The 17323-nt window shown below is 40.7% G+C and overlaps 1 protein-coding gene across 4 annotated transcripts in view; it reads left to right on the top strand.

The window, feature by feature from the left end:
- Positions 1-17323, top strand: part of ncm (pre-mRNA-splicing factor nucampholin) — a 96472-nt gene that overhangs the window by 57722 nt on the left and 21427 nt on the right. For all 4 annotated transcript variants that reach the window (XM_050193257.3, XM_072285916.1, XM_072285918.1 and 1 more), the window contains 7 exons: positions 1692-1795; positions 2005-2107; positions 2199-2261; positions 2325-2402; positions 4504-4649; positions 8067-8144; positions 16578-16730. In XM_050193257.3, coding sequence (XP_050049214.1) covers positions 1692-1795; positions 2005-2107; positions 2199-2261; positions 2325-2402; positions 4504-4649; positions 8067-8144; positions 16578-16730 — 725 coding nt within the window. The remainder of the gene's footprint in view (positions 1-1691; positions 1796-2004; positions 2108-2198; positions 2262-2324; positions 2403-4503; positions 4650-8066; positions 8145-16577; positions 16731-17323) is intronic.

The following is a 17323-nucleotide window of genomic DNA, read 5'->3' as shown; positions in this document are numbered from 1 at the left end:
AAAAAGTTTGGTAGACGAGCTTTGCTCGTCTGCCAAATTGGCTTACATTACATATTGCAAAGCGTTGTGCAAATGATTGCAGCAGGAGACGCCGCACGCTGCCGAGCTGGTGGTAACTGAGCAGCCCGAGACACACATGGTTGTTTTGCGGCTACCACTAGCTTACGTTTGAGCTCCTCATATCTGGTCTCGGTCAGCAGCTTCCTCAGGCAGGCATTTTGGCAGGAAGTTTTGATGCGCCCTCTTGGCCAGAAGGGTTCAGCGACCGGAGACCTGCTGCGTTGTTTTCCTACTGGCCAGTGTTTTGAGATGGCAACGGGAAATTGAAATGAAACCAAGCTGGTGGGTCACGCCGGAATACGATACCACCAGAGCAAAACATGGCGGGGGCTGTATTTGGTTTATTGCCTATAAAGACGTGCAGTGCGCTTCCAACAGCACTACGCCACATGTGCTATGAAACAGATGGGACTGATGGCTAGAGAAGTAGGTGTGCCAACTGAGCGTAGTTCACCTCTTCTCTTCATCATGACGCAAAGATGGTGCTGCTTTCGGTAGAATTGTGCTCCTGTGTGCGTCGTCTGTCAGTACACAGCGTAGACAAAGAGAGGAGTGTTTGAGGATATCACTGCCGCTGATTTCAGCTGTGTTGTATGCTTCAAATACTGTTCTGAGCAGTGCAAGTAAAGCTGGATGGAAAATCTTGCGTTTATCAGAAAAACACGGAATGCTGTGGAATTCCTTTGTGGCCTATGGCAAATCAATTCTGCGGAATCCCGCAAGGTCAAGGAAGTATCATGAGAGGGAAGAATCCCGGACCAGAACGAATTTTTCGTCAACTGCGAAGCTTTCTTTCTGAGAAACCCGTAGGGGATTCCTTTGTAGCTTCGTGCTACATTCGCGTGGACGACAATTTTAGAGCGCAGCTCTTAGGCGTCTGTTCCTGCGGCGAGTGTTGGTGGTGTAACCAAGGAAATGCGAAGCTGCAAAAAAAAAGATGCGAGCCGCGAACAGCGGAGACAATGAGAGCAGCCCTTTCAGTGACATGCGCATGGGAAACGGGTCACAACCTCCAATTACACAACCTCCACTACTAAGCGCACTGGAAGACAGCTTACATGATGCCACTCAGCCGTGTTTACAGCCATGCGCAGCCACGAGACTAGTTTCGGGGTATTATGAACGTTAGTCCTAAAAGATTGCATTTTCCAAGAAGGTATTAACCAGTAAAAAAAAGAAATGTATCTGTATTTGGTCATTTTTTGCGGTAAATCATACGAAGTAGGATTGTGTCAATGAGGTTTGACTGTATTTGGTGCTTTCTACTGTAGCAAACAATTGTCCTTATCATAGAGAAGTAACTGTTAGCTATACAGTATTATAACAGCTGCACCATTGTTCTATTTTGAATGTGCATTGTTAGCATTCTGTACATAATATGCAAGCTGGCCTATAAGGCATGCTGCATAGCTGTAGTAATGTATGCGAAATAAGATATTTACTATCTTATTAGTGGTATGTTGGTGTAAAACTCGTACGTTCACCTTCATCTTGTTACACCTCTCGTTTGTACTCTATATCTATAAATTCACACCATTATAAAGAAATAATGGAGTGCTGGATTGAGTTCAACACGTTAGGATTTCATAAGGGTAGCATACTATGTACTGATATGACACTTCATTTTGCAGCCATATTTGAACGCTTGAGAAGCATTCTTCATGAGGCAAATTTGGACAAACGAGTGCAGTACATGATTGAAGTCATGTTTGCTATACGCAAAGATGGATTTACTGTAAGTATCAACTTTTTTTTTGTGTGTGTGTGTGTGTGTGTGCGCGTGCGTGTGTGTGTGTGTGTGTTGCATATTGCAAAAACAATAATTTGTACCTGGACTCTATTCGAGCAGTACTATGTGCATTAGCTGTCTTGTGGAATGTTAATCAGCAGATCTTTTTATTAATCAAGCTGTTGGCACTCGTATCATTACTGTTTTGCAACTAGGCTCATCCCAGTGTTGTGAAGGAGCTTGAATTGGTTGAAGAAGAAAGCCAGTACACTCACTTGCTGGCTTTAGATGACACATTGGACGGGGAGGATATGTTGAGTATGTGTGCTTCCTATTACTATTTCAATAATATGAAAACATGTAATATGTTTATGCCATTATCTTTCTCCCCTTTTATTTCTATATTTAGATGTATTCAAGTTTGATCCAGAGTATGCTGAAAATGAAGAGAGATACGCTGAGATTGCAAAAGGTGGGCTATATCATCTGCAGGAGTATGCTTGTGCTTTGCTTGCTAATCATTTTTCTTTTGCAGATATACTGGGCAGTGATGATGAAGGTGATGGATCAGGAGGTGATGATTCTGACGATGAGGAGGAAGAGGACGATCAAGGTGAGCTTAGTGTGCTGACGATGCTGTTGCAACTGCAATGTTCGGTGGACAGTGGGATATATCAGTTCTGCTTTCTAGAGCAGCTTCGCTGCACTTGAGTAGTGAAAAGTTACAACTGTGCAGTTTAATCAAAATTTTTTGTTTAATTTTATATTGATCAATGACTTGGACTGCACGCACTGAATCTTTACTCCTACAGTAGAACTTTGTTATGTTTCTTGGGGTAGTATTGAAAAAGTCATGATCTGGGACGAAGTAAGATCCGATAAAGCTTGCGGCAGTGCGACACAGGAACCAGGAAGCCAATAAACTATTGAAAACCCACTAAATAAAGCTAGTTAACCATTGCCTGGAAGTTAGATTCAATCTTGAGCACTTCATTGGTGCGATTGTAGCTGTGGAACACGATAAATAGAACTTGTGATTTCCATCTGGCACTTGGACCAACTTTTGGAGCCCTCGCAGCCCTTTTACAGTTTTCGTAGTACAGTACCATGTATAGTTAGGGTTCCTTGTTTTGGTGTTTTCCATATATATATTGAAATTTGGGGGGTAAAATTTGCGTGGTATTTTTAGAAGGCTTAACTGGGGTGAGATCTGGTGCATTTTTTTTCCCTCTCATTTGTGAGGAAAATTGGGCAGAAATTGGGGGTTTTGTTGTGAAACAGCCCAAATTTGGGATTTTCCAGTAACTAACAAACTCATAACATATGCAATGTTCTTTGTTTGAACACAAACATTTTATCAGAGGATTGCGTGACAGAGACGTCACTTTTTTTTTTCTCCCTCTCTCTCATGTGCGTGCGCATATTTGCATAGTTGCGCACTTCCAGTGACAATCTTGAGCATGTGGTGTTGCATTTGTCTCATTTTGCGCAGTGCACGATTTTGCGTGCTCTGCATGCAAACACCTGATCAGTGGTATATATAGTGTGTTGCGAGTACTGAGGCAGATGCAAGCGGATCAAAGAGAATGATCGCGCGTTGGGCCTCTTAGTACTCATGGTATGCTTACCCTTGTAACGCCTCTGTATTGTGGCGAAGTTTACGTTCGGCATATTGCAATGCTTTAGACCCATGCTGTTCTTCCCACGCTGATTTAAAGATCAGTTGATAGAAATAGCTCATATTCGAAAATATTTGCTTGTATGCATCTCTTTTTATTCGTATTTGAAAATATTCGGCTCTATTTGCAATGGGATTAACCTTTTTTTTTTTCGAAGATATTGTATTTGCTGTGCATTTTACTAACCCATCCCTACTTTTTTCTTTTTAAGATAAACACTACTCCTTGGTATACAAACTGGATTGAGTCATTTTTTATTATTTTTTAACATGCGTGTCAGCCCGTCTTGACATAAAACAAAGTTCTGTGTCATTCGTGTATTTTGCAAAGGCACTGAGGAAAAGGCACGCTGGAAAACTCAGAGAATTTGGAAATGTCAACTTCGTAGACACCCTGCAAAATTGTCAGATTGGCTGTTTAGCCCATTGATGGTAAAGTGAAGGGACTTATTGTTCTGGAGAGAGTTATAGTTCCAAGTTATTAGTGATAATCAATGTAGAATACTTAACCTTTTGACTCTCTCAAGGTATTTCCTAGAGATCTGCATGCATTTTAATACATTTTTATTTATTTGTACACAATGACCCAATTCAAAAATATAGTGAAGTAAGATGTTTGGCCAGTTGGTGCATTCTTTCTTTTTTCTCAGCTTTTGCATCTTAGACCAGAAAGACGTGTATTGTTTTAGATGAATATATACCATGTATTCATCTAAAATGTTAATGAAGAAAGCTACTGAGAAAGCTTCTGTGAATATCTATAAACGTGTAAAAAAGAATGTCTCTTAAGACACGTAGTGAAATGAATGTAAACTACAGAATGAAATGCACGAGTGCCCATACTCCGTGCCAAATGAGATAACACATATTATCCATTCTCTGTGAGTTAAGCAAAATAACTGATAACTGTTTGGTTATTAGGAGGGTCCAAGGAGCTTTATGATCATGAAATAAAAGACTGCATTCAAGGTGTCATGTTGTTCCTTATGATGTGATTAAATGTAGATAATTTGTCTGTCTTGTTGCTGTTTTTCAGCGGAAGAGAATGGTGAGATAATAGACAACACGGAGACTAACCTGGTGGCTCTCAGACGGACCATTTATTTGACAATTCAGTCAAGCCTCAACTTTGAGGAGTGTGCTCACAAGTTGCTCAAGCTTGAGCTGAAGCCTGGACAAGTGGTGAGGCCTCTTACCAGTATATGATAGTAACATGGATGGCTAATTGTTCTGTGTGCGCTCTGTGCAGTCACTAACCAGTGTATGGTCTGTGTCTTGCAAGGATCTGGTCATGAGCATGAAAAAGTTGTGTGATGAAAAAAAAAAAAAAAAAACAGTTTTACTTATGTCCACATTAGGGCTTGCTCAATCAGGATGTTCGGAGAGTGCTTGCAAATGGCAACAGTCTTGGGGAAATTATAATGAGCCGTGGGTTCTGTGATCTGAGCTGGCAGCAGGTTCATTCCAATACTTTCACTTCATCATAATGAAATTTGCTGCCATTACAGTCCAGCACTAGATGAATTATTTGTCTTCCCTTGACAGCATAGCCTTTAGGGTAAAGCTTAGGTTTGGCGCTTGAAGTTTGAACAAGACCCCCAAATGCACAGTGAACTTAAATACCACTGAATAAATAGTGCGTCATGTACTATACAACAGTATTTTTCGAACCATTGGCCATGACATAGTTGTTACGACTGGCTTCCAAGAAATTCTATGGCACATTTTCATACAGTGTTGTGAATATGAGTCTGCATCGAAACGAATTACTATCCCAGCTGATTGACTCTGCACTGCCTGTCAAATAAAATCTGAACTTTGTATTTTTGTAGTGAAACCTAGAAGCTCACGAAGTCGTGAAATGCCAGGAGAATGTGTTAGGGAAGTTAATAGTGGTGTCCTGAATATTTGATGACTCACAGGTAGAATGGGAAATAGTGCTACCCAATCTTTCTTATCAGAGGATTTGCGAACATGTGGCAATAAGGGTAGCAGTAGTTTCTTAAATAAATTAATTAAATATAGTACTGTTAAACACATCATAATGGAATGCTTGGGACCTCCACAGTGCTTCATTGTAAAGGTTGCACACTGTTCCGCTCACACTAAACTAGGCTAAGCATGTTAAAAAAAAGAAAACCTTTATTTCACATGAATTCAAGAGAAACTTATGGAAATTAGTCTTTTTTTTTTTTTTTGCACACTTTGACAGAATTTACGACTGCGGCCAACCTTATAGCATTGCGGCTCACAGCATGCTCCATGGTGAAATGTAGCAGCTACAGAAAGTAAAGTTGCAAACAGTCTAGTGCCGCTAATATTTCCTTTCTTTTCTTGCCTACGAAATTCTACGTTCGTTTACAGGATCTTCATCACTGTTCTATCGTTGACATTCGTGCGTTTTCTTCCTTAGCTGGCGTTCAAGATGTCGTAGATTGTCAATTATGATTACATCATCACGTTGTCATCAACTTTGGCATATTCGTCAGCCGTCGCACCTGCTAATGTGCTCTAACAAGCACTGTACGAGTTGAGCGATTCCTGGAGCAACGCAGCAGGACTACTTCTAACATCGGCACACTGTTCAATTGCATATCTAGCACTGAGCGCACCTTAGTGACATCTGCGGAAAGCAGTGATCAGGGTGTCTACCAACCGGGAAAACGGACGTTGACTACAGCTGACCAAAAAGATGCTTCAAATGGTCTGTGGGGCAAACGAGCGGCGGAAGGAGGACGAGAACAGAAAGGACCTACTCAGAGAGGAATGAACAGGAAAGGAAGCATGCTGCCACCGTTTTGAAGGAGCTTGAGCTCAAAAAACAAAGTGTTGGCTGATGCCGAGATGCAGGTGTCCCTCATCCAAAGCAAAATAAACTCTTTAAAGCAGTGAAACACAACACTGAGGCATCATGCGTAGGCTGAGAGTATGTCAGGACAGTTGAGGTTGACTTAGACGCTGTTGAGAGAGGATCTCAATTGTGACAAAGTTCGGGCCTCATACCACTGTGCTTGCCATCAGTTGATAGAAATAGGTCATATTCGAAAATATTTGCTTCTTTATGCATCTCCTTTTTATTCGTGTTTGAGAATGTCCGACTCGATTTGCAATTTTTTCGAAAACATTTTATTTTCTGGGCATTTTACTAACCCCTCCCTTCTATTCTCTTTTTGAATAAAGGAAACACTACTCCTTAGTATTAACCTTTTCAGACACTGTCTGCACAATTGTGTAAAGCAAGATAGTGCATCAACAGCAAAAGCACTGATGAAAGTAATGATATTAAAATGTGTTGCATGCATCTTGAAACACTTATGAATGGAATTGTGCTGCAATTTTGAATAACAAGCAAAATGTTTTAGCAAATTATTCGGAATGAAGACGGTTCGGTGTTGTTACTCCATCTCTGTATGTTGTATGTGGCGGGTTCACTTCTTTCATTGTTATGTCATGCACCAGCCATAATACTTAAGTGGCTGGAAAAGTGCTTTTCAAGCTTTTCAAAACAGGAAATAGTTTATGTCCTCATAGTTGATGTTGCTGTATCAATTTTCGCATAGAGTCCACATTCTCCAAAGTTGACAAAACTCACCAAACAATGGAAAATTATTGATCTTTCCTGCAGCTGTACACTTTCTATGATTCTGAAGATGCAAGAAATGAGGTGAAAGCAAGTTTTCAATCCACAGGATAAATCTGCGTCTGAAAGGGCTAAACTGGATCAAGCCATTTTTTTTTTTTAAAGTTTTTTTCACATGCTTCTAGAGAGTGACAGCATCGGGCGACATGGGCCGCTATCTTGTACATGTTCGAAAAGCCGACGTTCGATTTCGCCTCACGCGATTGGACTAGATTGGCCTAGACCGTGATATCGGCGCAGCCTGGACAATCGCGCGAGGCGAAATCGAACGTCGGCTTTTCGAACGTGTACAAGATAGTGGCCATGGTGTCAGCCCGTCTTGACATAAAACAAAGTTCTGGCTCATTCAGGGAATTTTGCAAAGGTGCTCAGGGAAAACCTGGAAAACTCAGGGAATTTGGAAATGTCAGCTTGATAGACACCCTGATTAAAGAAAAATGTATTTATAAAAAATGTCTTGGGCCACTTTTTGAAATTTTGGACTTGCTAATGCAGAATGCATGTTTTTGTGATTTCGATCACTAATTAAAAATCTACAGGCACTATTACCAAAGTTTTCATGCGGTAAACTGTTTCTGTACGAGAGTAATCTGCTTCAAAATTCAGCTTAAGACGTTACTTAACACAGTTGCCGTACAGCGCTCTTGTTGGTTTGTTCTATTTAGTCTTAGTTTCGAAGTGCACTCGCCATATTCCACTTTCCATTATTACACCAAAATTCAGATTGGCCTGCTCCAAACTGCTTCAAAATTAAATTTTATCTTATACAGATTGCTCCAAAATGAAATTTAGTCTGCTCCAAGCAGCTCCAAAAGGCAATTTTATTTGCTCCAGAAATTGCTCCAAAATGACTGGGCAGTCCCGCTGCTGTACCTGTGTTTTTAATAAAGAGGAAGCTGGTACATGTGTATTTTCTCTTGCAAGTACTTAGCACTTCTGCTTTTCTCCTGGTGTTTTAGAGCGAAATGTGCCATATGATTCTTGACTGCTGTGCCCAGCAGCGCACATATGAAAAGTTCTTTGGACTGTTGGCCCAGGTATGTATTTATTTGCACATGTGAGTGCACTATATTTTTGTCATTGTCAGAAATTTGAAGTATGACTTTGATTTGATTATTTACATTTTAACAATATCAAAAAAATTGTTTGTGTAGAAACCTCTTATGCGGCTAAGAGAGGTTAGTAAGAGAAATGACCTATAAATGGCATGAAATAAAATCTTTGCTAAAAGGAGTGACTTTGAATATGGCCTTGTGCATTTTGTCAACAAACCACAGAATTTTCTCTTCATAAATAATGTGTTTAGGGCAAGAGTGAAAAGGATAAAACTCACTGAATAAATAGTGATAATGCATCAAGCCCATTCAACATTTTGTGGATTTTGTATTTATTTATTTATTTATTTGACATACCCTCATGTACTGAGGCATTGCAGAGGGAAGTGGATTGCATAATTTAAAAAAAAACAGTAGCAGAATGTAACAATGTTATATAATTTTTCTTGCAAAACATAAATGCAAAATAAATATTGAACAGACTACCAGTATGGTAACATTACACAAACAAAAAATATGGAGGGGGGGGATGTGCCAAATGATCACGCACAATTCTCGCAGTGAACATGCTTGATAAAGAGTACAAAAGAGAGAGTAATCATAGATACAATGTTGACTGGAAAGTGGTTACAATCATTAGATTTGTGCTGTATAAAAGGAATAGAAAAAGTGTTTGTTTGAGATGAGCGATAAGTGGGAGGCATGACAAGTTTACTATGCATTAACGAATGGTGGTAGACCTTGTGAAAAAGGTATAGGTGGGTAAACTGGCAGCACAGAGATATGTTTTTTAGTGACAGGCTGTTTGATTGCTGCAAACTTGATTCCCTATGGTAATTAGAAATAAATGAATGGTGTAATTTTCAAATAATTCAGAAGACCTAATTAAAGTTGCTTGGTGAGGATCGCAGAAGGTGGTGGAATATTCTAATTTTGAGCGTACTAGAGTTTTGTAGAGTAGCAATTTGAGTGGACTTGGGGCTTTATTGAAGTTGCATCGTAGGTATCCCAATTTATGGTTAGCACTGTTGCTGATCATATTAATATGAGTATTCCATGTTAGATTGAAGGTTATTGTACCGCCCAAATATTGGTATGATGAGACATGTTCAAGTTCAATGTCACCTAGTTTATATGTTAAAAACTTTTGCACTCCTGGAAACAGTCATTAGTTTGCATTTGTTAGGATTAAAATGCATGAGTCATTTATTGCTCCAACTTCTAATGTTATTCAACTCCTTCGGCAAAATATATTTATTGGCACCATTACACATCTTCCTCCTAAGTACATAGTTCGGCAAATTGTTAATATATATTAAAAACAAAGGCAGACCTAAACCGAAGAAGTACTCTCGGTACTATGTTAATTAGAGGGTAGTCGTAACCATCAACTTTGACATACTTAAAGCAGTTTGTTAGGAAGTATTCAAGCCAAGCTATTACTTTAGGATCAAGATTCAGTGTGGAGAGTTTAAGCATACTTTAATAAGCAGGATTGACTTTTTCAAAAGCCTTCGCAACCTCAAAAACCACTGTTGACTTTTGAATGTTTATCAACTATGGCATACAAATTATGAGTGAATAGAAACAACTTTGTTTTGCGGGAAAATGTGTGCCTGAATCTATCTTAAGCTGATATGAAAAAATCAATTGTATTCTAAAATGTTAACTACAGTAGAATCTCAGGTGATACGATCACGCCTGATACTAATTTCATAATGATTTGAATTTCTAACAAATCGTGGCCCCAAGTTCGTTAGCTTACAACATGCTAAACTCCGAATTTAATGAATTGCTTTTCATGCCGCAGCAGATGATACGAGCCATCGAGCCGCCGCGCAATCCCTGGCATACCCGTAACAATAAACAATGGCTGTTGTCAAAGCAGCAGAGCGGCTGCATCAACGCACCAGTTGCATTCCTGTTGCCAGGGAGGCCTACGTCGCTCTGCATTGACTCCACCCCCCACTTCCCCCATCCCCACTCCCACCAAAAACGAGAGAGAGAGAGAGAGAGAGAGAGAGAGAGGGGGGGGGTCAGAGAGCAAGGAAGAAGAAGGAAAGGTTTTGCTTTGTGTAGTATTATGCAACTTGTCTGCCGTTTTCAAACATCTTGTAACTTTATCAGGAGCTGGCAATCAAACGCGACTCAGTCTTGCCGCATTGGCAAGATGGGCGACGTTCACTTCCATGGCAGCGTGTCTACCAACCGGGAAAACCGGGAATTCTCAGAGATTTTGAATAGTCTGGAAATACTCGGGGAAAACTAAGAGAATTTTTGCTTCTATCAGGGAAAATTTGCTGTGACTTTATCGAAAGGGAACGAAGGTCGCGATAACGCTAGCTGGCTCAAGTAAAACAGAGGAATCGTAGCGAATCGCCGTTGAGGAGGAGTTGCCATTGTACAGTCAACGACTGACTTCCGGACGTCCGACGGCACCACCACGGCACCACCATGTATACCATAGGGTCAATGTATAAGAACGTCTGAAATTTTGGATGCAAGAACCTTTCGCTGTCCGATTGTCTGGACTTTTTGCCGTGACCGCAGGTCTGAAACGGCATTAGTCAAAGCCACCACCTTCGATTTTGAGTATCTTGCCGCCTCGAACCGGTACTCTCGCGCAGATCTGCTGGCAGCCGTAGCCATCGCCGCAGAAACGCCAGGCGTAGCTGCTTCGATGTTCGCTATTAAGTTTCTTGCCATTTGGTGCCGTATTTTTTATTGAAAAGATTCGCCGCTGTCAGCAATGGCACCGACTCCACCTTTCTAGTACTGGCGATTGGCTTTGGAGTTCGGAAAGTATGGCGCGTTGCATAATGCCGGGTCCCAAAAGTCAGCTTTGCCTCATTACAGAAATGTTACTAAGCATAACAAGCGCAGGAAGGGGCAATTGTCACGGGACACAGTACGTATTCCTTAATTATACACACGTGCACCCGCAATCTCCTGTCCAGTACGAGCACCGATATGCCTAATAAATGTACTGGCAGTCCTTCAGAGCTTTTTCGGATGTGTCTGTGGCAATCTTGAGCCCTAAAGATCAGTAAAAGACATGCATTCAATTTTTTGTCATCCTTCCTTTTTCAAAATGCCCGGTTTTTCGGACATTTTCGCGGCCCTTAGGATGTGCGAAAAATTGGACGTTGACTGTACAACTAAGCAAGAGGATGCTTTAAATGGTCCGTGGGGCAAACGTACGGCGGAAGGACAACGAGAACCGAAAGGACCTACACATTGAGGAATGAAAGGGAAAGGAAGTGTGCCCCCACTTCGTTGAAGGAGCTTGACTTCAAAAAAACAAAGTGCTGGCTGACCCTGAGATGCAGGTTTCCCTCTTCCAAACCAAAATAAAATCTTTAAATCAGTGAAATGCAACACTGAGGCATTGTGCGGGGGCTGAGAGTATGTCAGGACAGTTGAGGTTGACTTTATTACCAGCTGTTGAGAGAGAATCTCATTTGTGACAAAGTTCGGGCCTCATACCATTATACCAATAGTCACTTACAGCGCATACATAGACGAGGGACAAAAAAGGACGACGAAGACAAGCGCTGTCTTCGTCGTCCTTTTTTGTCCCTCGTCTATGTATGTGCTGTAAGTGACGATTGATACCATGGAATACCAACTAGCCTGTACCCAAACCTTGCTCATACCATTGAGCTTGTTATCAGTTGATAGAAATTGTTCATCTTCGAAAATATTTCATTCGGTATGCATCTCCTTATTCGTATTTGAGAATGTTCAACTCGATTGGCAGTGGGTTTTACCATTATTTTCGAACATATTTTATTCACTGTGTAGTTTACTAACCCCTTCCTTCAGTTTTCTTTTTTGAATAAAATAAGCACTACTCCTTACTATTCAAACTGGATTAAGTCATTTTTATTTTTTAACATGCTTACTAGAGAGTGATAGCATTGGGCAACATGGTGTGAGCTCGTCTCGATATAAAACAAAGTTCTGTTTCACACATAGAATTTTGCAAAAGCACTCAGGGAAAACCTGGAAAACTCGGGGAACTAGGAAATGTCAACTTGGTAGACACCCCGCATGGGCAGCCTTATCTCTGTATTCCATGCCTTTTGTCATCTTCGATGCTCAATGACAATTCGAAACTTTTTGATGTTTGCAACTGTGAGAAAAAGTAGATCTCAAAGAAAAGTAAACTGATTATCTTATCATGTGCAAATCATGTCCTTATCACTGTGAGGCAGCACCTAGGATGCAGCACTGAAAGAGGTTCGAGATAACCAGGCAGATCTTGAAATGTTGGCCTCCGAACATATGAAGTGCCCAGCTTGCTGTTCGCAAAATATGCGAAACAAGCGCACCTATGATTCTAATTCCCATCAGCCAAAAGGAGCGCTCCCTTTGTGCCATGTGACTACAGTAACAAATCACGACGCTAGTTTTACATTTTCGTGTTCACTTTTGTTGATTTTATTTCTGCATTGAGAAATACAGTTCTATCGCTATCTGAATCTTCAATCTCTTATGTTTATCGTGTTACCGTGATGGCTGCCTTGCTTCAGTGGAAAGCTGTGCTCACGCGACCAGCGCACTGATAGCACATCCCAAAGCCCAGTTTTATTTCCAACTTAAAGGAAAGCTCACTAAAAAGTACAATTTTCTAAAATTCTGTTGTGTATTTCTTCAAAATATTAACGCCATGAAATAAAGGAAGATCTCAGGATTGCAGGGTAAAAAAAGAAAATCAAAATTTTGAGGAAGTGTGCTCTTTCATTGCCGCGTGCCCCCCTTAATTTCTTGATTGTTTAATGTTTTTAGGTTATGTATTTTTGCACTGTCCTGAGAGATTCGTATGCTCAAGTTTATACTATATATGTGAATACAAGATATGTTCCATAAGTTTTCAAGGAATGCTTGTTAACAAAATATGTTTATTGTTGAGAGCTGAGTGCTTGTTACCTGAGTTATGTATCGGGACTGCTTTTGCGGTTTTCCTATCCTGCTGCAAGATTCTTTGATCGAGTGACTGCAGAAAAAGTTTGTTTAAGCAGGGACAGGAATGTGTGCAAGTCCACTTTAGAAACTTGGAATTAATGTTGTCAATGCCACACAATGAGAATATTTTTAAGGAATCATTAAGTTGAAGTCAAGAATTGGACGGAAACCCGTCTGGTCGGGAATAAACATGACAAAAGTTAAAAGCGGACAACAACCATGAAATTTTATATAGAGAAAGACGTTTCGGCTCCTGCACAGGAGCCTTGTTCATAATGAATTTAAAGGCGGAAATGGCCCGATTATGTAAGCTTCAAGATATGACGTAGGCAACGTGCGTACATGTAGGGAAAGTTGCTGTCATTGTAATTAAGTGTGTGCTTGGTGGTCTGGATTCTCAGGGATTCAAGAAAAAGCTGAGAGGTCCAGTTCTTTTCTTTTTCTATTACCTCTGCGTTCTCCCAGTATATTTCATGGCGAGTCACTTCTGCGTGTTAGACGAGAGCATATAGGATATGTTTGTCTCTCTCTCTCTCTCTCTCTTTATTTTTTTAACGTCATACATGTGCTTCTGGAGTCTTTGCTGGAAATTGCCTGTCTCGTCGATGTAACTTCGATCGCAGTCTGCACATAAGATATAGTAGATAACGGCTGGGTTTTTCTTTTCCCCCAGTAGCTTTTCTTTAATGTTTACTAGGGAGTGTCTCAACTTTTTTGTTGGCACATGCACTACTTGTACGCTGAAGGGTTTAGAACACGTGCCAAGTGCTCACTGATCCCAGGAACATATGGCCCAGGAGCACGACTCTTGGGTCGCGCGCTGCCGGTGTGCGCAGGAAGAGTTAGCTGACGTTCCACAGAATGCACAGCCGAGTCGGCGTAGCCTCTTTCAGAGAGATCCCAATGCACATGCTGTACGTCAGCAGCAATGTCTTCCGGTTTTTTGTAGATCCTGTTCATTCATTCGTTCAATTAAGTTCATAAGTTCAGCAGGCTCAATGATAATAGGAAATGCTTTTTAACAAAAAGTTGGCCGAGGCGACATTGTTAAACAACAATGTGCGTTAACTGGTGTGAAATAGACGCTCAACAACCACAGAAGGAAGACAAGAAAGAAAAGGGCATCACTCACAACTAACTTTATTCACAGAAAAGCAGCGTAATATCTAGCCATTTCGTACCTGCTCAAACCACATCGCTTCAAATGATCATCAACTTGCACCAGATAAGGGGATTCCCAGAAAATTTCTACTCTAGTAAAGATTGAAAACGTTTGTATTCGCTGGCATGCAGAACCACATACATGTCACTGATGCCCATGTCTCTTCTCTTTTTAATGTAGTATGCTTCCGTAATCTCGGGCACCAGGGTATCTGTATTCTTACCGAGAATGTAAACACCAGAAAACCTCTGCTGACACATGCAGGAAACACAGGGCACAGGCAAATGTGCTGAAAGATTGTTTTTTAGTAAAAGTTCGTTCTCTCTAACTCTGTCATTTAGGCGCTGGCCTGCTTGGCTGATGTAAACCCTACTACGGCTAAGCAGGATTTAATACACCACTTCAACCTAGCCAGCGACATAGAGCTTGACGTGCCTCTTCCTGCATGGGGAGGGCCTTGGTGCTTTGCAAAAGTGTGGGCGCAGGCCAGGCAACTTGCGTGGCGCCGAGAAGATCATAGGTTACCTTGGACCTGTTGGCCACGCTCTTAAGGTTGCATGTGACCTTATGCATGTAAGGCACAACCATTGGTTGTTTGTCCATCAACTGCCTGTTGTTCCTTGTTCCCTTCACTTTTTAAAGGAGGGATTCAGAAACTGGCAGCGACAGAGATAGAATAGTCAGCTGAATGCAGCTGCGTGATTTGATTATAGAAAATTTCCTGTATCTTGTGAGGACAAGATTTCACCAGTCCTCCCTCAAGACATGTGGAAGCAATGGCCCTAGTAACAAGATTGGAATGGGCCGCATTGAAGGGTGAAAGCTCATTGTGAGAGCGTGGGCAATAAGCCCAACATATGTGCTGCTCCGAGAATGTGAGCTTCAGGTCTGGAAACTGCAACTTGCCATTACTGGGAAGCTCATCCATAAAAACAAAAGCCCTTTGGCATGTTCTCTAAATAGTGCTAAAATTTTATCCACTGAGTTATTGTTGCTCACAGAATTATTAGTTTTAATATCACTAAAAGGACGTCAACATACCTCAAAGTATTAAACATCTTTGCTTCATCAAGTACCTGAGCCAATTTTCTGTTAAAGGCAGCCAAAAACATGTTACACAGAACTGGTGCAACACACGAGCAATGCAGATCCCTTTTTGCTGAATATAAAGTAGCTTATCATAAGAGGCGAACATCAAGCACAGATAAAATTTTAATAAGGTCATAAAATTATCAAGCGAAATGCCTGTGGCCCTCTCAAAGGTGAGAACACCATTCTCTTAAATGCAGGTTCTTACAGTTAAAAACAGCTGCGCGTGTGGTAGAGAATTGAAATGTTTTCAATCTGTACTAGGTTAGAAAGTTTCTGGGAATCCACTTACTAGTGTCAATTGATGAACATTTGAAGTGATGTGGTTTTCACAGATTTGGAATGGTGATGTGCTACTTTTCTGTCAATAAAGTTGGTTGTGAGGGATGCCTTTTTCTTGTCTTCCTTCTGTGGTTGTTGCACGTCTATTTCACAACACTTGTCGTGTAGTAACTAGCCCAGGAGCAAGTTTTACTAAATGTGCATGAAACACAGCTCAGCCACTCAGTGGTTCACCATAATCATTGTTGGCTGGAAGTTCGTTGCTGTCATTGGAATTAACCGCATTCCAAAATTGCTTTGTGTTCCTTAATAAGGGATCACGCAAACGATTAGTTTGAAAGCATTTCTTTCCAGCATACACAGCTTCAGTATACTCTGTTTATCTGTGTGATATGCTTCCCAGCGATCAGATGCATTTCTCAACTTTGCCACGGGAAAAAGACATTTATTTTTATTACAAATGTGTTTATAGTTTTACTTCTGCATGATGTCGCAACCAGCACACTGCCTCACTGGCGCAACTGGCACTTTGTTAATTCAGTCCAGCAAGATACTACAGGAAAATAATACTGATGGGAGGTGTGCCAGGTTTTTCAATAAATCCACAACTGCAGGTTTATCTAGTCAATACACAAAGAAAGTAGTATCCCTGAGAGTGACGGATAGGGAATACAGGTCATGCTTGCCCTGAACAGTAGGTAGTAAGCTGCTTGATGTGTTGCCTCTATTCATCAATAAACTCATGAAACTGCTTTATTCATTATATAACTTATCCACTGTCCTAAGGTAGCAAGACTTAAAAAGGGGAATTTAAAACTGTTTGACATATAGCATAGGCAACACTGTATCGATCCTCCTTCCAGCACTGTGCATGAAGTAATGTAGGAATTCTTTCTTGTTCTAACCTTTTACAGCGTTTCTGTCAGTTGAAAAAGGAGTATGCAGAGCCTTTTGAGCAGATATTCTTGAGTTCGTATGACACCATTCATCGTTTTGAGACAAACAAGTTGCGCAACGTTGCGAAGTTCTTCGCCCATCTTCTCTTCACAGATGCCATTCCATGGAATGTAAGTGATTTGACTAGTTTTGTAGTTCTTGTATTTGGCCATACAAGTGACTGTGCAGTTCACAGAGAGTTAAATGGCTTCTTTTTAGCTAGATAACTTTGTACTTGTGGGTGTGTTTTATTCTAGTGCAAATTTTATTTGTTGCTATTTTGAGCCATACTTTAGAAACAGTTTACTCAATCACATTTTATTGAAATTCTTACTGTAATGTTTTTTTTTTTGTCCCCCTAGAAAAAAATAAACAAATAGAAACTTTTCTTTTTTTTTTTTCAAATTAGCATCACAATCTCGATTTGAAAACATGTTTGCAAGTTGAACATCAATTTTGGCAACCTCTCCAACAAGTAGCCACACAGATGTTGCAAGCAAAATGCATTACTGTGCCATTCACTTTCCTGGCACCTTGTCCATATCTATGTTGGGCGCATTGCATTTGTGCTCATGTACACAAGTGGAACGAGAATGTGGTTTGGCAAATAGCAGTGTTATGTGATTGGTGCATGCTGGCATTGCATAGTGGAATTCTCATGCAGCACAAATAATGAACAATGGTGACATGCACAAAATAGGCTAGTGTCATGTGTATGTAACTT

This window comes from Dermacentor andersoni, chromosome 1, assembly GCF_023375885.2.
Source record: "Dermacentor andersoni chromosome 1, qqDerAnde1_hic_scaffold, whole genome shotgun sequence".
NCBI lineage: Eukaryota > Metazoa > Arthropoda > Arachnida > Ixodida > Ixodidae > Dermacentor > Dermacentor andersoni.
Note: the sequence above shows the minus strand (reverse complement) of the source record. Positions and strands in the feature narration are given on the sequence as shown.